This window comes from Panthera pardus, unplaced genomic scaffold (genome assembly GCF_024362965.1).
Source record: "Panthera pardus isolate Hobbes unplaced genomic scaffold, ASM2436296v1 HiC_scaffold_8, whole genome shotgun sequence".
NCBI lineage: Eukaryota > Metazoa > Chordata > Mammalia > Carnivora > Felidae > Panthera > Panthera pardus.
The window spans coordinates 152,860,482-152,884,344 of record NW_026527013.1 but is presented as its reverse complement, the minus strand read 5'-3'; the positions used below and the strand labels follow the sequence as shown (position 1 = coordinate 152,884,344).

The 23,863-nt window shown below is 42.5% G+C and overlaps 1 protein-coding gene across 4 annotated transcripts in view; it reads left to right on the top strand.

Moving 5' to 3' along the window:
* The window catches only part of ATP6V0A4 (ATPase H+ transporting V0 subunit a4), a 95,420-nt gene that overhangs the window by 68,161 nt on the left and 3,396 nt on the right, over positions 1-23,863 (top strand). For all 4 annotated transcript variants that reach the window (XM_019452891.2, XM_019452892.2, XM_019452893.2 and 1 more), the window contains 2 exons: positions 18,130-18,258; positions 21,905-22,022. In XM_019452891.2, the coding sequence (XP_019308436.1) occupies positions 18,130-18,258; positions 21,905-22,022 (247 nt within the window). The remainder of the gene's footprint in view (positions 1-18,129; positions 18,259-21,904; positions 22,023-23,863) is intronic.

The following is a 23,863-nucleotide window of genomic DNA, read 5'->3' as shown; positions in this document are numbered from 1 at the left end:
TTTATTTTTGTGTATGGTATGAGAAGGCGGTCTAGTTTCATTTTTCTGCATGGTTACTGTCCAGTTCTTCCAGCATCATTTGCTAAAGAGACTGTCTTTTTTTCCTATTGGATACCCTTTCCTGCTTTCTCAATGATTAGTTGGCCATATATTTGTGGGTCCATTTCTCGGTTCTCTATTCGATTCCATTGATCTATGTGTCTGTTTTTGTGCCAATAGCATACTGTCTTGATTACAGCTTTGTAATACATCTTTAAAAAAATTTTTTTTAACGTTTATTTATTTTTTGAGAGAGGCAGACAGAATGCAAGTGTGTTAGGGACAGAGAGAGAGGGAGACACAGAATGCGAAGCACGCTCCAGGCTCTGAGCTGTCAGCACAGAGCCCAACACAGGGCTCGAACTCACGACCTATGAGATCATTACCTGAGCTGAAGTCAGACGCTCAACCGACTGAGCCACCCAGGTGCCCTGAAATACATCTTGAAGTCTGGAATTGTGATGCCTCCAGCTTTGGTTTCTTTTTCAACATTACTTTGGCTAGTCAGGGACTTTTGTGGTTCTGTACAAATTTTAGAATTTTTTGTTCTTTTTCTGAGAAGAATTCTGGTGCTATTTTAATGGCATTGCATTGAATGTGTAGATTGCTTTGGGTGATATTGACATTTTAACAATGTTTGTTCTTCCAATCCATAAGCATGGAATGTTTTTCCATTTCTTTGTGTCTTCTTCAATTTCTTTCATAAGTTTTCTTTAGTTTTCGGCATATAGATCTTTTACCTCGTTGGTTATGTTTATTCCTAGGTATTTTCTGGGTTTTGGTACAATTGTAAATAGGATCGATTCCTTGATTTCTCTTTCTGTGGCTTCGTTATTGGTGTATAGAAATGCAGCCAATTTCTGTACATTGATTTTATATCCTGCAACTTTGCTGAATTCTTCTATCAGTTGTAGCAATTTTTTGGGTGGAGTTTTTTGGGTTTTCCTTGTAGAGTATCATGTCATCTGTGAAGAGTGAAAGTTTGACTTCTTCTTTGCCAATTTGGATGCCTTTGATTTCCTTTTGTTGCCTGATTGCTGAGGCTAGCACTTCCAACACTATGTTAAACAACAGCAGTGAGACTGGACCACTGTCATGTTCCTCATCTTAGGGGGAAAGCTCTCAGTTTTCCCCATTGAGAATATTAGCTGTGAGCCTTTCATATATGGCTTTTATAATGTTAAGGTATGTTCCTTCTCTCCCGACTTTCTTGAGGGTTTTTATTAAGGATGCTGTATTTTGTCAAATGCTTCTTCTGCATCTGTTGACAGGATCATGTGTTTCTTCTCCTTTCTTCTATAAATGTGACGTATCACATTGATTGATTTGCAAATATTGAACCAGCCCTGCAGCCCAGGAATGAATCCTATTTGATCATGGTGAATAATTCTTTTAATTTACTGTTGAATTAGATTTGCTAGTATCTTGTTGAGAATTTTTGCATCCATGTTCATCAGGGATATTAGCTTGTAATTCTCCTCTTTAGTGGGGTTTTTGTCTGGTTTGGGAATCAAGGTAATGCTGACTATGTCATAGAATGAGTCTGGAAGCTTTCCTTCAGTTTCTATTTTTTGGAACAGCTTGAGAAGAATAGATATTAACTCTGCTTTAACTGTATGGCAGAATTCCCCTCGGAAGCCATCTGGCCCAGGACTCTTATTTGTTGGGAGATTTTTTTATAATCAATTCAATTTCTTTGCTGTTTATGGGTCAAATTTTCTATTTCTTCTCTTTCAGTTTTGGTAGTGTGTATGTATCTAGGAATTTGTCTATTTTTTCCAGATTGTCCAGTTTGTTGGCATATAATTTTTCATAGTGTTCTGTAATAATTGTTTGTATTTCTGTGGTATTGGCTGTGATCTGTCCTCTTTTATATGTGATTTTATCTATTTGGGTCCTCGTTCTTTTCTTTTTGAGAAGTCTGGCTAGGGGTTTATCAATTTTGTTTATTTTTTTAATTTCATTTTTTATTTTTTAAAGTTTACATCCAAATTAGTTAGCATATAGTGCAACAATGATTTCAGGAGTAGATTCCTTAGTGCCCCTTACCCTTTTAGCCCATCTCCCCTCCCATGCCCCCTCTAGTAACCCTCTGATGTTCTCCATATTTATGAGTCTCTTCTGTTTTGTCCCCCTCCCTGTTTTTATATTATTTTTGTTTCCCTTCCCTTATGTTCATCTGTTGTCTCTCTTAAAGTCCTCATATGAATGAAGTTATATGATTCTTGTCTGACTAATTTCACTTAGCATAATCCCCTCCAGTTCTATCCATGTAGTTGCAGATGGCAAGATTTCATTCTTTTTGATTGCTGAGTAATACTCTGTTGTACATATACCACATCTTCTTTATCCATCCATCCACCGATGGACATTTGGGCTCTTGCCATACTTTGGCTGTTGTTGACAGTGGTGCTATAAACTTCGGGGTGCATGTGTCCCTTCGAAACAGCACACCTGTATCCCATGGATAAATGCCTAGTAGTGCAATTGCTGGGTCGTAGGGTAGTTCTATTGTTAGTTTTTTGAGGAACCTCCATACTGTTTTCCAGAGTGGCTGCACCAGCTTGCATTCCCATGAATTTTGTTTATTCTTTAAAAAAAAAAACAACCCAGCTCGTAGATTCATTGATCTGTTCTACTGTTTTTTTGTTTTGTTTTTTTTTTTGGATTCTATATCGTTTATTTCTGCTATCATCTTTATTATTTCCCTTCTTCTGCTTCCTTTGGGCTTTCTTTGCTGCTGCCTTTCTAGCTCCTTTAGGTGTAAGGTTAAGTTGTGTATTTGGGACCTTTCTTGCTTCTTAAGATAGGCGTGAATTGCAATGTATTTTCCTCTTAGGACTGCCTTTGCTGCATCCCAAATGGTTTGGACTATTGTGTTTTTATTTTAATTTGCTTCCATATATTTTAAAATTTCTTCTTTAATTTCCTGGTTTACCTGTTAATTCTTTAGTAGGATGTTCTTTAGCCTACATGTATTTGGGAGCTTTCCAAATTTTTTCTTGTGGTTGATTTCAAGTTTCATAGCATTATAATCTGAAAATATGCATGGTATGATCTCAATCCTTTTATAATTATTGAAGGCTGCTTTGTGACCCAGTATGTGATTTATTTTGGATAATGTTGCATATGCAATCAAAAAGTGTGTATTCTGCTGCTTTTGGATGAAAAGTTCTGAATATATCTGTTAATGTGTCATTAACATCTGGTCCAGTGTGTCATTGACCGCTGTTGTTTCCTTATTGATCTGCTGCCTAGATGATCTGTCCATTGTTATAAGTGGAGTGTTAAAGTCCCCTACAATCATGGTATTATTATCTATACATGTGTTTATGTTTGTGATTAATTGATTTATATATTTGGGTGTTTCACATTGGGGACATAAACATTTATAATTGCTAGCTCTTCTTGATGGATAGACCCCTTAATTATGATGTAATACACTTCTTTATCTCTTGTTACAGTCTTTGTTTTAAAATCTAGTTTGTCTGATGTAAGTATAACTACTCTGGCTTTCTTGTGCCATCCAGTAACCTGATAGATGGTTCTCCATCCTGTCACTTTCAATCTGCAGGTGTTCTCAGGTCTAAAATGAGTCTCTTGTAGGCAGTATATAGATGGATCTTTTTTTTTTTTTTTCATCTATTCTGATACCCTGTGTCTTTTGACTGGGGCATTTAGTTCATTTACACTCAGAGTGATTATTGAAAGATAAGGATTTAGTGTCATTGTTTTATCTGTAGGTTTCATGTTTGTGGTGATGTCTCTGGTCCTTTGTAGTCTTTGTTGCTTTCCACTCACAAAGTCCCCCTTAGGATCTTCTGCAGGGCTGGTTTAGTGGTCATGAACACCTTCAGTTTTTGTTTTTCTGGGAAAGCAAAGCCTTTATCCCTCCTTCTATTCTGAATGACAGCCTTGATGGATAAAGGATTCTTGGCTGCATATTTTTCCTCTGCAGCCCATTGAATATGTCCTGCCGCTCCCTGCTTGCCTGCCAAATTTCAGTGGACAGGTATCCTGCCATCCTTATGTGTCAACCCTTGTAGGTTGAAGCCTGTTCGTCCCTAACTGCTTTCAGAATTCTCTCGTTATCTTTGTATTTTGCTAGTTTCACTATGATATGTTGTGGTGTTGACCTGTTTTTGTTGACTTAAGGGATTGTTCTGTGCCTCTTGTACTTGGATGTCTGTTTTCCTCTCCAGATTAGGGAATTTCTCAGCTAATTTGTTCAAATAAGCTTTCTGGCCCATTCTACCTTCTTCTTCTGGAACTCGTATAATATGGATATTATTTCATGTCATGGAATCACTTAGGTCTCTAATTCTCCCCTCGTGTTCTAATAATTTCCTTTCCCTCTTTTTTTTTCAGCTTCGTCATTTTCCATAACTTTATCTTTTATTTCACCTGTTCTCTCCTCTGCTTCTTCCATCCTCACTGTCACTGTATCTAGTTTAGCTTGCATCCCATTTATAACATTTCTTAATTCACTGTGACTATTTCTTAAGTCTTTGATCTCTGCAGCAATAGATTCTCTGCTGTCTTATACGCTTTTTTTTTTTTCAAGCTCAGCTATTAGTCTTATGACTGTTCTTGTAAATTCTTGTTCAGATATATTGTTTATATCTGTTTGAAGCAATTCTCTGGCTGTCATTCCTTCCTGGATTTTCTTTTGAGGAGAATTCTTCTGTTTTGTCATTTTGGCTAGGTTTCTGTCTTTTACGTGTTTTAATAGCTTGTTATGTGCCCTGCACTGCAAGTACTACTATATTAAAAAGGAGCCATACACTGTCCAGGGCCCGGCACTTCAGGAGATGTTTCTGGAGTGTGCTGCGTGCACTCTCTGGTTGTGTATTTGGCTGTTCTGTCCCACTAGTCAGTCCTCTGCAGAGCTCCTCCTTACTCATCGTGGTGGAGTGTTGGGACTTTCCACCAGGTGTGCTTTGATTCGTTCGTTGAAGTAACCCTGGAAAAAAGGAAAGGGCTGGGAACCTGATCCCATACAAAGAGAAAAATGAAAGGGGTGAAGAAGAAAAAAAAAGACCAAGCAGAGAATCAAAGAAACGATAAGGTTAATCCAGAGAGAGAGAAAGGAAAAGAAAGGAGATCTAGAAAAGGTGTAAAAGAATAGAGTAGAAATGCCTGATGAAACAAACAAAACCGAAAAAACATATATAGAGAGAGAATAAGGATTGACCAAAAATCAAATCAGAAGCCATGAGCCGGATTCCAAAAGAAAAAACAAGGTAGAAAGAAAAAAAAGAGAGAGAAGAGAAGAGAAGAGAAGGGAAGAGAGAGAGAGAGAGAGAGAGAGAAACAGACTAACATACAAAACTGCAGGACAGTTGTCTGTTGGTGCCTAGACCAGTGGCTGTGCTGGTCTAGAGGAGAGACTGGTTTTATCAGTGTCAGTCCCACTCAGGTAGGTAAGCAGTTGCCAGGAGGGGTGGGGTTTGGTATAAGTGGGTTCTGCCTCCACTGGGGGCTGTGTGCTGCTCTCTGAAGCCCCACCATGTAGGTGATGGGGAGAAAAATGGTGACACCCCAATCTTCCCTCCCCTGACTAGGTGTCCCAGACCACACTGTTCAAGCAGCCTTCACAGGGTAGCACAGGCAGGCAGCTTGCCCTGCTCCACAGTCTCCCTCGCCTCCTAGGTGCTCGGCTGGGATTCAAAACCCAATGTCTTAAAGGGTCCTGCACTATGTGGACCCTATTCTAGTGTAGCACCCCTCCACCCTGCCCTGTAAAGGCCTCTGACTGGTGCCTGCAGGGTCTTTTGTCCTTGGGGGAGGCAATAAACCCTCCTCCCACAGTAGTCGAAGAAGGAGACTGTTCTCTCCCAGTGTGCCCCTGAGATCACTACTGCCCCCCAAGGATGGCCCCCCTCCCCCCGAGACACGTGCACACTGCCACTCAGGTCCAGAGAAAGTTGTCCCTTTTGGAAACTCTGATCTTCAGCTCCTGAGGCTGTTTGCAAATAGAAATGGACACTCTCTATATTTCTTGTTCCCCAGTCCATGGTCTGGAGAGGTTTTTCTCTTGTACTAACACAACATCCCAGTACCACAGCCTCTCTATCTTTCTCCTTTGTCTCTCCACATAGGGGGTTCCCTCCCCTCAATGCCTACATTGTTTTATCTCCCCCAATTCCGATACACACACCTCTGTCCTGCCAAGCTGTCTCCCTCAACCTGTGGATATCCCTCTGCCACTCTGCAGGTTGATTTCCTGGGTGTTTCAAGTGTTCTGACCTCAATACAGCTGTGTTTGAAGGACTAGGGAAATCCCAGTCTCCGTACTTCTCCGCCATTTTAACTCCTCTCCTACTTATTTCTGGTCATTTAAGTTTTACTGCTTCCTCACCAATTCAGATCCCATCTATTTCCTTTTGCTGTCTGATTGTTGTGGCTAGGACTTCCAGTAATATGTTGAATAAAAGTGTCAAGAGTTTACATCCTTGTCTTGTTCCTGATCTTGGGGTGGGGGAAAGCTCTCAGGTTTTCACCATAGAGTATGATGTTAACTGGATTTTTCATATATAGCTTTTATTATGTTGAGGTGTGTTCCCTCTAAACCTACATTGTTGTGGGTTTTTAAAATCATGAGTGGATGTTGTACTGTGTCAAATTTTTTAATGTATCTATTGAAATGATCGTACGATTTTTATTCTTTCTCTTGCTGATGTGATGTATAACATTGATATTTCTTCCTGCTTCAGTTTTGGTAGGCTATATATTTCTAAGAATTTATCTGTTTAATTTAGGTTGTTCAGTTTGGTGGCATTTACTCTTTTATACTATTATAATTCTTTGTATTTTGGTGCTGTTGGTTATTATTTCTCCTTTTTCGTTTCTGATTTTGAGTCCCCTTCCTTCCTTCCTCCCTTCCTTCCTCCCTTCCTTCCTCCCTTCCTTCCTTCCTTCCTTCCTTCCTTCCTTCCTTCCTTCCCTCCCTCCCTCCCTCCCTCCCTCCTTTCTGATGAGTCTAGCTAAAGGTTTATCAATTTTTGTTGATCTTTTCAGAGAACCAGCTCCTGGTTTCATTGATCTGTTCTCTTGTTTTTTGTTTTTGTTTTTTAAGTTTCTGTTCTGTTTATTTCTGCTCTAATCTTTATTATTTCCTTCCTTCTAATAGTTTGGGTTTTGTTTTTTGTTCTTTGTCTAGCTCCTTTAGGTGTAAGTTAGGTTGCTTGATAGTTTTCTTGTTTTTTGATGTAGACCTGTATTGCTATAAACTTCTCTCTTTTTTTAATGTTTTATTTATTCTTGAGAGAGAGAGAGAGAGAGAGCAAGCATGAGCAAGGGAGGGGCAGAGCGAGAAAGGGACACAGAATCTGAAGCTGACTCCAGGCTCTGAGCTGGTAGCACAGAGCTGGATGCAGGGCTTGAACTCACGAGCTGTGAGATTATGACCTGAGCTGAAGTCAGACACTCAACTGACTGAGCCACCCAGGCGCCCCTAAACTTCTCTCTTAGAACAGCTTTTGCTGCATCCCAAAGATCTTGGATCATTTGTCTTTTCATTTTCATTTTAATTTGTCTACATGTGTTTTTTGATTTCCCCTTTGATTTCGTGGTTGCCCCATTCATTGTTGAGTAGCCTGTTAATTAACCTCCATGTATTTGTGTTCCTTCCAGATTTTTTTCTTGTGGTTTATTTCTAGTTTTATAGCCTTATTGTTGGAAAAGATGTATGCTATAACTTTAGTGTTTTTGAATTTGTTAACACTTGTTTTCTAGCCTAACAGGTGATCTGTTCTGGAGAGTGTTCCATGTGTACTTGAAAATAATGTGGATTTTGCTGTTTGAGAAAGGAATGTTCTGAATATATTTGTTAAAGCCATCTGGCCCAATGTGTCATCCAAAGCCAGTGTTTTGGGGGCATCTGGGTGGCTCAGTTGGTTCAGCATTCACCTCAGGTCATGATTTCATGGTTTGTGGGACTGAGCCCCACCTTGGGCTCTGCCTTGAGAGTGTGGAGCCTGCTTGGGATTTTCTCTCTCGCCCTCTGTCTCTCTTTGTCCCATGCCTCCTCTCACTGCTCTCTATCTCTCTCTTAAAATAAATAAATACACTTTAAAAAAAAAGTCTATTTTGAGGGGTGTCTGGGTGGCTCAGTCAGTTGAATGTCAGACTTCAGCTCAGGTTATGATCTCCTGGTTCATCAGTTTGAGCACCACATCAGCCTCTCTGCTGTCAGTATGGAGACTGCTTCAGATCCTCCTTCCCCTCCTCTGCACCTTCCTCGCTTGCACTCTCTTTCAAAAATAAACATGCATGGATTTCCTGTCACTGAACTTGCTTGTACCGCACAAACGCCCAACACGGTGGATCCATCCCTCTGATGGGCCTGCCTCCCTCCCGGTGCTGCAGGGCCCCTCCCACAGGGGACCACAGACAGCAAAGCTAGCTAAGTCTGCCCCTCTAACCCCTGTGCACCTTGCAGATCCATCCCGTCTAATATGACCTTGGCCAGATCCCATTGAAGCAGCACCACAAGCCTGGCAGTGTGCAAGCAGCCCAGACGGGGCCAAACCACTCCACAGTGAGTCCTGGCCCTGGAAGAGGGGAAGATAAGGTACACACCAGTCTGACTGTGGCCCCAGCGGTGGGCTGCGGGCAGACATCGGGTCTGACTGTGGCCCCACCCACCAACACAAGTTTCTCCAGATAGCACAGGGGAAGTGCCCTGCAGTTTGGAGCTACCACAGGGACTACCCAAAATGATGAAATGGAAGAATTCTCCTCAAAAGAAACTCCAGGAAGTAGCGACAGCTAGCGAATTGATCAAAACCGATTTAAGCAATATAACGGAACAAGCATTTAGAATAATAGTCATAAAAGTAATTGTTGGGCTTGAAAAAAAGAATAGAGGACAGCAGAGAATCTATTGCTACAGAGATCAAGGGACTAATAAATAGTCATGAGGAACTAAAAAATGCTATAAATGAGGTGCAAAATAAAATGGAGGCGGCCATAGCACAGAGTGAAGAGGCAGAGGAGAGAATATGTGAATTAGAAGATAAAATTATGGAAAAAGAGGAAGCTGAGAAAAAGAGAGATAAAAAAAAATCCAGGAGTATGAGGGGAGAATTAGAGAACTAAGTGATGCAATCAAACGGAACAATATCTGTATCATAGGAATTCCAGAAGAAGAAGAGAGAGACAAAGGGGCTGAAGGTGTACTTCAACAAATCATAGCTGAGAACTTCCCTGATCTGGGGAAGGAAACAGGCATTGAAATCCAAGAGACACAGAGAACTCCCTTCAGATGTAACTTGACTCTATCCTCTGCATGACATATCATAGTGAAACTGGCAAAATACAAGGATAAAGAGAGAATTCTGAAAGCAGCTAGGGATAAACAGGCCCTAACTTACACAGATAGACACATAAGGGTAGTAGCAGACCTATCTACTGAAACTTGGCAGGCCAGAAAGGAATGGCAGGAAATCTTCAATATGATGAACAGAAAAAAATATGCATCCAAGAATCCTTTATCCAGCAAGTCTGTCATTTAGAATAGAAGGAGAGATAAAGGTCTTCCCAAACAAACAAAAACTGAAGGAATTCGTCACCACTAAACCAGCCCTACAAGAGATCCTAAGGGGGACTCTGTGAGTGAAATGTTGCAAGGACCACAAAGTACTAGAGACATCACTACAAGCATGAAACCTATGGCCATCACAATGACTCTAAATACATATCTTTCAATAATAACACTGAATGTAAATGGACTAAATGCTCCAACCAAAAGACAGGGTATCATTATGGATAAAAAAAGAAGACCCATCTATTTTCTGTCTACAAGAGACCCATTTTAGACCTGAGGACACCTTCAGATTGAAAGTGAGGGGATGGAGAACTATCAATCATGCTACTGGAAGTCAAAAGAAAGCTGGAGTAGCCATACTTATAGCAGACAAACTAGACTTTAAATTAAAGGCTGTAACAAGAGATGAAGAAGGGCATTATATAATAATTAAAGGGTCTATCTATCAGGAAGAGCTAACAAATATAAATGTCTATGCACTAAATGCTGCAGCCCCCAAATATATAAAATAATTTATCACAAACATAAGCAACCTTATTGATAAGAATGTGGTAATTGCAGGGGACTTTAATACCCCACTTACAACAATGGATAGATCATTTAGACACAGGATCAAAAAAGAAACAAGGGCCCTGAATGATACATTGGATCAGGTGGACTTGACAGATATATTTAGAACTCTGCATCCCAAAGCAACAGAATATGCTTTCTTCTCCAGTGCACATGGAACATTCTCAAAGATGGATCACATACTGGGTCACAAAACAGCCTTTCATAAGTATACAAGAATTGAGATCATACCATGCACACTTTCAGACCACAATGCTATGAAGCTTGAAATCAACCACAGGAAAAAGTCTGGAAAACCTCCAAAGGCATGGAGGTTAAAGAACACCCTACTAAAGAATGAATGGGTCAACCAGGCAATTAGGGAAGAAATTAAAAAATATGTAGAAACAAACGAAAATGAAAATACAACAATCCAAATGCTTTGGGATGCAGCGAAGGCAGTCCTGAGAGGAGAATACATTGCAATCCAGGCTTATCTCAACAAACAAGAAAAATCCCAAATACAAAATCTAATAGCACACCAAAAGGAACTAGAAGCAGACCAGGAAAGGCACCCCAAACCCAGCAGAAGAAGAGAAATAATAGAGATCAGAGCAGAAATAAACAATATAGAATGTAAAAAAACTGTAGAGCAGATCAATGAAACCATGAGTTGGTTTTTTGAAAAAATAAATAAAATTGATAAACCTCTAGCCAGGCTTCTCAAAAAGAAAAGGGAGATGACCCAAATAGATCAAATCATGAATGAAATGAAATTATTACAACCAGTTCCTCAGAAACACAAGCAATTATCAGGGAATACTATGAAAAATTATATGCCAACAAACTGGACAACCTGGAAGAAATGGACAAATTCCTAAGCACCCACACACTTCCAAAACTCAAACAGGAAGAAATAGAAAATTTGAACAGACCCATAACCAGAGAAGAAATTGAATCAGTTATCAAAAATCTCCCAACAAATAAGAGTCCAGGACCAGATGGCTTCCGTGGAGAATTCTACCAGACATTTAAAGCAGAGATAATACCTATCCTTCTCAAGCTGTTCCAAAAAATAGAAAGGGAAGGAAAACTTCCAGGCTCATTCTATGAAGCCAGCACTACTTTGATTCCCAAACCAGACAGAGACCCAGCAAAAAAACAGAACAACAGGCCAATATCCCTGATGAATATGGATGCAAAACTTCTCAACAAGATACGAGCAAATTGAATTCAACAGCATATAAAAGAATTATTCACCATGATCAAGTGGGATTCATTCCTGGGATGCAGGGCTGGTTCAACATTCGCAAATCAATCAACATGATACATCACATTAATAAAAGAAAGAAAAGAACCTATATGATCCTGTCAATCAATGCAGAAAAAGCATTTGACAAAATTCAGCATTCTTTCCTAATAAAAACCCTCGAGAAAGTTGGGATAGAAGGAACATACTTAAACATCATAAAAGCCATTTATGAAAAGCCCACAGCTAATATCATCGTCAATGGGGAAAAACTGAGAGCTTTCCCCCTGAGATCAGGAACACAGCAGGGATGTCCACTCTCACCGCTGTTGTTTAACATAGGGTTGGAAGTTCTAGCATCAGCAATCAGACAACAAAAGGAAATCAAAGGCATCAAAATTGGCAAAGATGAAGTCAAGCTTTCACTTTTTGCAGATGACATGATATTATACATGGAAAACCCGATAGACTCCACCAAAAGTCTGCTAGACCTGATACATGAATTCATCAAAGTTGCAGGATACAAAATCAATGTACGGAAATCAGTTGCATTCTATACACTAGTAATGAAGCAATAGAAAAACAAATAAAGAAACTGATCCCATTCTCAATTGCACCAAGAATCATAAAATACCTAGGAATAAACCTAGCCAAAGATGTAAAAGATCTGTATGCTGAAAACTATAGAAAGCTTATGAAGGAAATTGAAGAAGATACAAAGAAATGGAAAAACATTCCGTGCTCATGGATTGGAAGAATAAATGTTGTTAAATTGTCAATACTACCCAAAGCAATCTACACATTCAGTGCCATCCCAATCAAAATTGCACCAGCATTCTTCTCGAAGCTCGAAGAAGCAATCCTAAAATTTGTATGGAACCACAAAAGACTCCAAATAGCCAAAGTAATTTTGAAGAAGAAGGCCAAAGCAGGAGGCATCACAATCCCAGACTTTAGCCTCTACTACAAAGCTGTAATCACCAAGACAGCATGGTATTGGCACAAAAACAGACACACAGACCATTGGAATAGAATAGAGACTCCAGAAGTGGACCCACACACGTATGGCCAACTAATCTTTGACACAGCAGGAAAGAATATCCAATGGAAAAAAGACAGTCTCTTTAACAAATGGTCATGGGAGAACTGGACAGCAACATGCGGAAGAATGAAAGTAGACCACTTTCTTACACCATTCACAAAAATAAACTCAAAATGGATAAAGGACCTGAACGTGAGACAAGAAACCATCAAGACCCTAGAGGAGAAAGCAGGAAAAAACCTCTCTGACCTCAGCTGCAGCAATTTCTTACTTGACACATCCCCAATAGTTCATTGGGACCTCATGAAGATAAAAATCTTCTGCACTGCAAAGGAAACAATCAGCAAAACTAAAAGGCAACCGACAGAATGGGAAAAGATATTTGCAAATGACATATCGGACAAAGGGCTAGTATCCAAAATCTATAAAGAACTCACCAAACTCCATGCCCAAAAAACCAATAATCCATGAAGAAATGGGCAGAAGACATGAATAGACACTTCTCTAAAGAAGACATCCAGATGGCCAACAGGCACTTGAAAAGATGCTCAACGTCACTCCTCATCAGGGAAATACAAATCAAAACCACACTGAAATATCACCTCACGCCAGTCAGAGTGGCTAAAATGAACAAATCAGGAGGCTGTAGATGCTGGAGAGGATGTGGAGAAATGGGAACCCTGTTGCGCTGCTGGTGGGAATGCAAACTGGTGCAGCCGCTCTGGAAAACAGTGTGGAGGTTCCTCAAAAAATTAAAAATAGATCTACCCTATGACCCAGCAGTAGCACTGCCAGGAATTTCCCCTAGGGATACAGGAGTGCTGATGCATAGGGGCACTTGCACCCCAATGTTTATAGCAGCACTTTCAACAATAGCCACATTATGGAAAGAGCCTAAATGTCCATCAACTGATGAATGGATAAAGAATTGTGGTTTATATACACAATGGAATACTACTTGGCAATGAGAACGAATGAAATATGGCCTTTTGTAGCAATGTGGATGGAACTGGAGAGTGTTATGTTAAGTGAAATAAGTCATATAGATAAAGACAGATACCATATGTTTTCACTCTTATGTGGATCCTGAGAAATTTAACAGAAGACCATGGGGGAGGGGGAGGGGGAAAAAGTTAGAGAGGGAGGGAGGCAAACCATAAGAGACTCTTAAATACTGAGCATCAACTGAGGGTTGATGGGGGGTGCAAGGGAGGGGAATGTGGGTGATGGGCATTGAGGAGGGCACCTGTTGGGATGAGCACTGGGTGTTGTATGGAAACCAATTTGACAATGAATTTCATAATAAAAAAATAAACATAAGCCTATTTTGTTTAATATAAGTATTGTTACCTTGGCTTTCTTTTCACTTCCATTTGCGTGATAAATATTTTTCACTCTTCACTTTCAATCTGCATGTGGCTTTAGGTCTGAAGTGGGTCTCTTCTAGGCAGCATGGAGATGGGTCTTGTTTTTTTATCCATTCTGTCACCTTATATCTCTTGATTGGAGTGTTTATAGTCCATTTACATTCGATGTAATTATTGATAGGTATGTACTTATTGCCATTTTGTTAGTTGTTTTGTGGTTGTTTTTGTAATTCTCTGTTCCTTTCTTCTCTTGCTCTCTTCTCTCACAATTTGGTGGGTTTCTTTAGTGATATAATTGGATTCCCCTTACTTTATATTTTGCATATGTGTTACCAGTTTTTGGTGTGTGGTTACCCTTACATTTATATATAACATCTTATGTATGTAGCAGTCCATATGAAATTGATGGTCACTTAAGTTTGAATCCATTCATAAAGCACTAAACTTTTACTCTTCTCCGTTCCTCATGTTTTAGTTATGTGGTGTCTTACTTTACCTCCTTTTACTTAGTGAACATCTTGACTCGTTTTTATAGATGTACTTAATTTTACTGCTTTTATGCTTCTTTTCTTACTCTTTATTACAATCTTTCATTTCTACTCAAAGAGCCCCTTTTAACATTTTTGTAGGGCTGTTTGAGTAGTGGTGAATGTCTTTAACTTTCATTTGTCTGGGAAACTTTTTATCTCTTCTATTCTGAATGATAGACTTGCTGGACAGAGTATTCTTGGTTGCAGGTTTTTTTTCTTTCAGCACTTTGAATATATCATGTCACTCCCTTCTGGCCTGCAAAGTTTATTCTAAAAAGTCCACTGATAGCCCTATGGGGTTTCCCTTGTATATAACTGTTTTTTTCTCTTGCTTCTTTTAAAATTCTCTCTTGATCACTACTGTTTGCCATTTTAATTACCATTTGTGATGTGAACCTCCTTGGGTTGATTTTGTTGGGGGACCTCTGTGCCTTCTGGATCTGGATTCCTGTTTCCTTCCCCAGATTCAGGAAGTTTTCAGCTATTATATCTTCAAGTAAATTTCTGCCTCCATTTTTTTTTTTTTCTTTCTTCTTCTTTTGGAACCCTTACAATGCAAATGTTATTACATTCGATGGTGTCATTGAGTTCCCTTAATCTATTCTCATTTATTATTATTATTCTTTTTTCTTTCTTTTTTCTGCTTGATTGCTTCCCATCACTCTGTCCTCCAGGTCATTGATCCATTCTTATGCTTCCACTAGCCTACTATGTATTCCTTCTAGTGTATTTTTAATCTCAGTGATTGAGTTATTCATCTCTGATTGGTTCTTTTTCATGTTTTCTGTTTGCTTGTTGAGAGTCTCACTGAGGTCCTCCACTCTTTTCCCAAGTCCAGTGGGTATCTTTATGACCATTACTTTAAATTCTCTATCAGTTGTATTACTTATCTCTGTTTTGCTTAGCTCTCTTGATGTTATTTTGTTCTATTTCATTTGGGACATATTATTCTGTCTCCTCGTTTTGTCTCACTCTCTGTGTCTATGTGTTAGGAATGTCAGCCATGTCTTCTGCTCTTGAAAGTAGTGCAATGTCCCCTGTTCGCTAGGATCTTGTGCTTCAGGGATGTTTCCTATGTGTATTGTGTTTGCCCTACTTTTGTGGCTGAGCTGTGTCCTTCTTCAGTCCAGTCATCTGCAATGACTCTCTTTACCTGTTGTGGGCAGGGTTTGGTCCCTGTGGCCAGTCTGGGACCACCTTGGGCTTGAGGTGGTTCACACCAGGCATTTGCCAGAGATGCAGTGGCACTGAACTTCAGGACACTTTCCCTGTGTTGTCCCTTGGAAGCTTTTGTTGGTGGGCAGGGCCTGCAGTTAGGCCCGATATCTGCCCCCAGCCCACTGCTGGGGCCACACTTGAACAGGTTTGTGTGATTATCTCCCCCTTTACCCAGGACAAGAATCACTTTGGGATGGTGCTGGCCTCTGTGGGGGCTGCTTGCACACTGCCATGCTTGTGGTGCTGCTTTAGATGGACTTCTGCCAGGGGTGGGTTGGAGTTGTGGTCCGCAGAAAAGCATGCAGAGGCATTGGTGGGTGGGGTTGCTGTTAACAAGGTAGATGGAGAGTGTTCGCTGGCTGCACTGGTTCCTGCAGGTGCCTGTCTACCTAGGCTAGGGGATGGGGGAGGGAAATGGCTCTGGCAGCTTTTTGTTCATGGAGAAGTCTCTTAAAGGTCTCTGCCCCTCCAGCACAAGTTCTGAGTTTAATAAGTAAATCTCCTTCCCTTATATCCCTATTTTTCAAACTGCGGCTTCTCTGTTGTATCTCAGCAGGTCTGTTTGTTATGCTGTTTCTTTCAGGGTGGGGACTCAGTTTGCTGTCACCTCCTGACTTTCCTTGGGCAGAGCCTGCTGAGTTTTACAGTTCTAGGTGTCAAGCCCCGCTGATTATAAGAACTTGTTACGTTATGCCCCTCTGTTTTTCAGAGCCGAATGATATGAGGATTTGTCCTCCCAGTGTGGGTCCCCCAGGCGTGGGGTGCCTGGTGTGGGGTCTGCTCCTCTCCCTTCTCCATGCCTGTGTGTCCCTCCCTCCTGTAGACAGTATCATAGGTCAGTTTGTTTCCCAACCTCATCTTTGTCCTTCCTACCTTTTTCTGATGCGGCCTCTTCTCTACTTTTAGCTGTGGAGGGTCTGTTGTTCTGCCAGTCTTTGGGTTGTTTTCTGGGTTCTTTACACTGATGTGGGTGTTATTTAGGAGTGTCCATGGGATGAGGTGAGCTTAGGACCCTCCTATTCTGCCATCTTCCCTGAACGTCCTCGACCTGTTTCTAGTTTTAGTGACTACAGATAATCTGTAAATATCCTTGTGCATATCTTTGGGCACATGTGTTTTTAGAAAGTTGTCAGTAACTAAATTTAAAATTGAGTTGTGCATTTTATTTCGCTGGGCACTCTGCTCAAACATTGTGGGGTATTTAGTAAAGTGGGGGAAGATGGGCAGTAGGATTCACAAAGTCCAGTATCATGTTTCTATAAAATTATTCATCTTCATTTTAATCAATTCTAGGATAATGACCAGAAAGGGCTAGAGTTTAGGGATGGATATGTTTAGGAGTCTGTTGGCTTGATTTATAACTCTTAAATATTTAAATATATGGCATATGGACTTCCATTTTTACCTTTGCCCATGGCTCTGTAAATAGTAAGTGCAGAACCACTAAAGAAAGGAAGGCAAAGACATCTTAATGCCTAATTTGCAATACCCCCCTCCCCCCATGAAATCATTCTAGGAAACACTTTGGACATGGGACATTAAGTTTCACAGTGACTTGAAGGAGATCTTCTATTCAGACCTAGGGATAAAACTAGGCCAAATTATATGCTAATTATACCTAGATTTTCTTTCTTTGAATTTTTTTCTTAGCTATTTTTATAAAGTGATGTTTTTATTTTTAAAACTTATGTTAGTATTGAAAAAGTCATTGTCTTAGTCCTTTTGGGCTGCTATAACAAAGTACCACAGACTGGGTAGCTTATAAACAACAAATTTATTGTTCAGTGCTGGAGGCTGTGAAGTCCAAGATGAAAGGCTGCAGCATATTCACTGTGGTGAGCACCCCACCCCCCCACCACCTTCCTGGTTCTTAGCCACATTCTCACTGTGTCCTGACACAGTGGAAGGGGTGAGAGTTGTGTAGGGACTCCTTTCTAACGGCACTAGTCTCGTTCATGAGGGCTCCATCCTCGTGACCTAAGTACCTCCCAAGGGCCTCACCTTTGACTACTATCATCTGTGGGGTTTAGGATTTCAACATATGAATTAGGGAGGGGATACAAAATATTCAGACCATAGCAGTCACTAATCTCTCCTAATTTTGCCTATAGAAATCTGGCTGTGCAGGTCGGTCACAAGATTATGTCAAAGGTACCAACGGACAATTTTATGACAATGCATATTATTTTTTAACAATAAAAGGTACTCTTGTACGTGCACTGGTTTACTGTAAAGACGGATTAATTTGGCACATTCTGGAGCACCATGGAGAAGAGGGCATACTCAGGAATCGGATTGCCTGAGTTTGAGTCCTAGCTCTGCCACTAACTAGCCTTACAAGCTGTATGATCTTGAGTACATTTCTTAACCTTCCTGTGCTGTCGTCTCCTTCTCAGTAGAGTAAGGTGATAATTGTGTGTATCTGAAAACATTGTTACAAAGGCTAAACGAAGTGATATAGAGAGAGTTTAGAACAGTGTCTGGTACATAGTTAATATTTGGCAACAGCCTTTATTTTATGTAGAATTGTTGTAATTCTAGTTCTAAGGGTGAATTTAGTGCTTCACTTCCTTCCTTGCTGACAGCTGCAGGCATCCATGATCCAAGAAGATGCCACCGAGGACATTGAAGGTGACAACTCCAGCCCTTCCATGAGCACAGGTCAGAGGGCTTCTGCAGGTGGCCACGGGGCTCAGGATGACCATGAAGAAGAGGTATGTGGGATTCAACACCCAACAAAGATTTCCCAGTTTGTACAGATTCTAGATGTGGGATCTCACCAAGGGTGATGGTCAAATGTTTAACAGCCAGTAAGTAGGGCATGGGCACCAGCTCACCTGAAAGCACTTAGGCAGTAGATCTGGGAGGGTCAGGGAGACCCTGCTGGTGGCAGTCCTGTAGTTGCAAAGTCATGGGAAGTTGGGGTGGTCCCAAAGGAGGGGGAGTGCATATAGGATCAGAACAACAGCTACTCACCAGCCAACCTAGGAGTGTTTTAATATTTTAACCCAGTTACTGCTGTATCTGTGAGTGTGGGGTGAATATCAGCCTTCAGATTTACTGACAGAGAAGGTCCTCAGTGCTAGTCGGTCCTCTTTTTTTTTTTTTTTAAAGTGTATTCATTTATTTTGAGAGTGAGCGAGCAAGTGTGAGTTGTGGGAGAGGGTCAGAGAAAGTGGAAGAGAGAGAATCCCAGGCAGGTTCCACGCTGTCAGTACAGAGGCTGAGGAGGGGCTCGATCCCACAAACTGTGAGATCATGATCTGAGCCGAAATCAAAGAGTCAGACGCTTAACCAACTGAGTTGCCCAGGCGCCCTGCTAGTGAGGCCTCCTTGACTCAGAATTGTACCCCTGGGAGTCAGCTATGTTTATTATGAGGTGCCCAGTCAGTACCCCTCACACCATGAGAGCAGAGCCCGAATCTAGCCCGACTGAAGAAGTAAAAGGGAGGCTGTTAATTCTCAGCCCGCCTCCCCAGCAGAAGCACGCCCAGCTGCTGTCCCCTCTTTGTTCTCCTGTCTCAACCCAACCCTGGCTCTGCTGAGACTTTGCTGACCTATCTTTGTAACGTTATCTGCCTCTCCTGTGAATTCAGGAATTGCTTTGTTCCCTCCTCCCTCCCTGCGCCTTTCTGTCCAAGAGCAGCCACTCCCCCTCAGGAATGTGCCACATTTTCCCAGCTGAAGGCAGGTGGCTGTTTTTATATTACCACCGAAGGATCCCATAAGCCTGAACGGGCTGGAGACTTTAACTGGAGCTCTGTTCTAATCCTGGAGTGGGGACGGGGTTCCTGTGAAGCCTGAGAGATGCTATAAGAAGTTCCATTTGTGGTGTTAATTACTTAAAAAAAAAATTCATTTAAACTAATGGATAGTCAATTAGAAATAATGAAAAATCTGGATCAAGTTTTTCCGACAAGATTCCAGGAACAGAAAGTAACCCATATTAGTGGCTATTAATATTACTAAGCCTGCCAGACCTGCGGGGATGTTTTAGAATCCAGCCCACACATCGTTGACTCATCCAGTCCCAGCCCGTCCAGTACAACCTCTCTCGTCTGTTCTTCCCATGCCCTCAATATTTACCCTCTCGGTGTTCATCTTCTGCCTCTGCCATGTACTGGCTGCCCTTGTTTGGGCAACTTGAGGCTCCATTTGTAGGTCCCTTCCCCCAAGTACAATCATGTGTGGATCGTCCATTGCCAAGCATATATACAGGTTTGGCTCTTTTGTCCCCTCAAGGTCCTCTCTGACCTCTGTCTACACCAGGTGTTGGCCAAACTCTGGGTCAAGTTCTGCAGACTGCCAAGTCTGCCCAAGACTTCCGACACTAGCCACAGGTTTGGGGGCCCCCAGGACCACCCTCTCTTCAGACCAGTCAGTTACAAATTCAGGGTCCCCTCAGATTCCCTCAGGGTTGGTGATTTATAGAACGACTTACAGAATTCAATGAAGTTTAACCCTTACTTACAGTTAGGCTTTTACTGTAGCTCAAATATACAGATCAGAAGCAGCCAGAGGAAGAGGCGCGTAGACAGAATCTGACGCTGGGAGGGTTCCAAATCCCAGAATTCTGTGTCCTTAGAGAGACATTAGTCTCCGGGCCTCAACATGTGGCACTGTGCACACAGCATTGCCAGCCCAGGAAGCTCACCGGAGCTCCAGCATCCAAAGCTTTATTGGGGTTTCATTACGTAGGCGTGCAACTCAGTGGTTGTGCTCACTCTCCAACTCCATCCTCTCCTTGGAGGCTGGGCTGGTAACACATGGCTCCAAGTCTCAACCCTCCAACCACAGGAACCATCCGATGTGGTCCCAGGGGCTCACCGTGAAGAACACAGACAGTTCTTTCAGGTGGGAGACGTCAGGAGTTTAGAGGTTGCCTCCCTGGAGCCAGGACAAAGCCAGCCCTCTCCTTGGGTGGGGTTCATTCTTCACCACTCATTCCTCCATTCCCTTGCCTCACTCCCCTCTCTGCCCTTCCCTGCCCTTCACCTCCTCCCAGCTGTTTTCATTGCTGAGTCAGAGGCATTGATTCCTGTCTCCTCTCCAGAGCTCCTGACATGGTTGACTGCACCCTCCATGCCTTCCTCGGTATTTCTCTATCCTTGGCCGCAGCCCTGTGACTCCTTCTGGGACTCTGACCTCTTCTTTCCATCATCCATGTCTTTCTTTCTCACCTCCAGATGAACTTTTCCCAGGCTGGGAGCTCTGTGATCTTTCCCTCGTGTGTCTTCCTGGTCCCCTTACCTCCCACAGGTGAGTCCTAGGTGTTCACTTCCAGCCCTGACTGTTCTTCTGAACCTGTTCTTCCTCTGTCACTGTGTGCTGAGAGATTCTACTTGTGTGGCCAGCTGTCACCTGAGACACAACACACCTGAACCTATCACTAATGTCCTTCTCCAATTTATCCATTTCTGTCAATGCCATTCTTTTAGCCCCTCGGACTCAAGACCCTCAGAGCCCTGTAAGACCCTGGCCCCTGCTGGGTCAGAGGCCCTTTTTCTGCATTCCCACAGTACTGCTGAGTCTTGATTATTGCACTTTTCCATGCACCCTGTCCCCACCACGCTGCGAGCCACCCGAGGGCCAGGATGGTGCCAGTCACACTGTTCCCCTGACAGCATCAGAGTGCGTGAAGGGAACAGCATGCTCTTGCTGTGTGTGTGCTGTTTCTTCCCCTTCATCTCTAGATTAGTGAGCTAGTCAACAAACAGGCTTTTTTGCTTATAAGGCTCTGCCTTTGCTAGTCCATTTTGCCACCAGATTAATCATCCCCCCAAGACTTCTTTATTCCCCCTCCCCACCCCGGCCACTTTTCATTCAGATGCTGTTTATGGTTCCTCATTGACTCCAACTTATTTTCCCAACTCTGTTCTTTACTGAAACTTCAGCACCTGGGGGCTCCTTTCTAGTCCTCACCAAACAAGCACCTACTTCCAGCCAAATTGTTTCCCGCCCAGAACTTGCCTTCCTGATGTTCCCAAGCACCCACTTTTTCCTTACCGGGAGTCATTTTCTTCACCAGGAATGATCTTGCTTATCTTTTACTTCCAGATGCCTCCCCAGCCTTCCCGGCCCAGCACAGACCTCACCTCCTGTGACACCTTACCGACCGGTCTCTCTTCTTCTTTGAACTTCTTTCAGCTACTTCTGGCAAATGTTCCTGCACACACACACTGTACCCTACTTTGTGCTGCTAACTCTCTCTCTACGAGCATATTAATATTTGTTTTCCCCTAGTTCGACTGGAAGTGCCTTAAGAGCGGAGCACATGTTTTATTCATCGGTGTATCATTAGTAAGACCTTTCATGGAGGAAATACTTAATGAAATAGAATAAAAAAATTCTCTCTTTCAGTTCAACTTTGGAGACATCTTTGTGCATCAAGCCATCCACACGATCGAGTACTGCCTGGGCTGCATTTCAAACACAGCCTCTTACCTCCGGCTCTGGGCCCTCAGCCTGGCTCACGCACGTGAGTGAGCTGCCCTCGGGGTCACGATCAGATCTCCCCTGGGAAACAGAAGCAAAGTGCTTGTTTGGAGAAGTGCCTTCTCTGGGTTATTTATGGCATGTTTGCCCAAAGAATGGTTGGTTTTTCTTAGGAAGAAGTGACTTTTTCTGTAGGTCTGACTTTATGTTACTGGAGTAGTTAGCTAGCCTCTGTGTCAGTTTCCTGTTGCTGCTATAACAAATTGCCCCCGTTTAGCAGCTTAAAACAAATGCAAATGTACTGTCTTACAGTTCTGGAGTTGTAGAACCAAGATGTCAGCAGGGCTGGGTTCTTTCTAGAAGCTCTAGGGGGTAATCCATTTCCCTGCCATTTCTATTTTTAGAGGATGCCTGCATTTCTTGGCTCTTGGGCTCATCAGTCTGATTCCTGCTTCATTCATCATGTCTCTATTTTCTCTGGCTCTGACTCCTTTGCTTTCTTCTTCTAAGGACCATGTGGTTACCTTGGGCCTACCTGGATAATCCAGGATGATCTCCTTATCTCAGCACCCTTTCGCTTTAATCCTGTTTGCTTAATCCATTCCTTTTTTTTTTTTTTTAAGTTTATTTATTTATTTAGAGAGAGAAAGAGAGGGCACATAAGAGCATGAGTTGAGGTGGGGGGCAGAGAGAGAGGGGGAGAGAGGATCCCAAGCAGTCTCCACGCTGTCAGTGCAGAGCCCAACTTGGGGCTCGAACTCATGAACTGTCAGATCATGACCTGAGCCAAAATCAAGAGTCAGGTGCTTAACTGGCTGAGCCATCCAAGTGCCCCCTGCTTAATCCATTCTTAATCCCTTTTTGCCATATAGCTTTTTCTTAAGATTAGAACATGGCCATCTTTGGGGGGTTCACTTTGAGAGAAGGCCTGCCTTGATTGTGAGCATTGGTGGGAAGTAGGCCAGTTGGCTGACCCTTGAGCTGCACCCACCCCGCCCCACCAGGGGTACTCACCACCTCACAGGGTCATGCTAAGCCCAATTTTGGTCATGATTCCATCCCAAAGGGGTTACTTAAGTCTGGAATCCTAACTCATCAAGTTACTTTGTAAGATCCTTCTTGATCCCTGCCTGATTCTCCAGTCTTGTCCCTTGGTATTGCCCTCAATGCCCCACCAGTCCCTGGTACCCACCCATTTCATAGGCAGTGGCCACCAGGACCTGCACTGAGGCTCCTGAGGCTGCCACACGCTCTGGGCCCCTCTGTGTTGGCCCTGCAGCCCCCTTTCCTGAAATCTTCCTTTCTTCCTTAGCTTTCTCCTCACCTGATTTCTAATTCCTCCTTCAGAGCTCACTCAAACGGCACCTCCCCTGGGAATCTTCCTCCCTGATCTCCAGTCTGGCAGGTGCCCTTTCCCTGGGTTCTGGGAGTGCCCCCTCCTAACACTGATTGCAGTTCAGTCCTGATTGGCCTGTGTCCCTACTGGACTGCGAGCTCCTGAAAGGCATCGACCCTGATTTCCACCCCTGTATTCCCAGTCCTGAGCACAATGTGTGGAACAGAGAGATCAGGCCAAAGTATGTGCTAGATGGGTAGAAACCAAAGCAAGGAAAGTGAGCCTGCTTCTTGATTTTTAGCAGAAATGCAAGTACTCACTGTTAGCCTTCGCAGCTTGGGCTGTGTTCATTTCCTTACATCAACTCCCACACATACACTTTACCTGTGTGCACACAGGTGCTTGGATGCATACATCCACAAGCACCTGCCTGTGTTTGCTTGTGCATTGACATGCACTCATGTGAGGTGGTTTCCCAGGGCCCTGAAGTGGATCTCTGAGCTTCGTGTGGTCAAGTGGTGTTTGATGTCAGTCTTTAGCTCTGATCC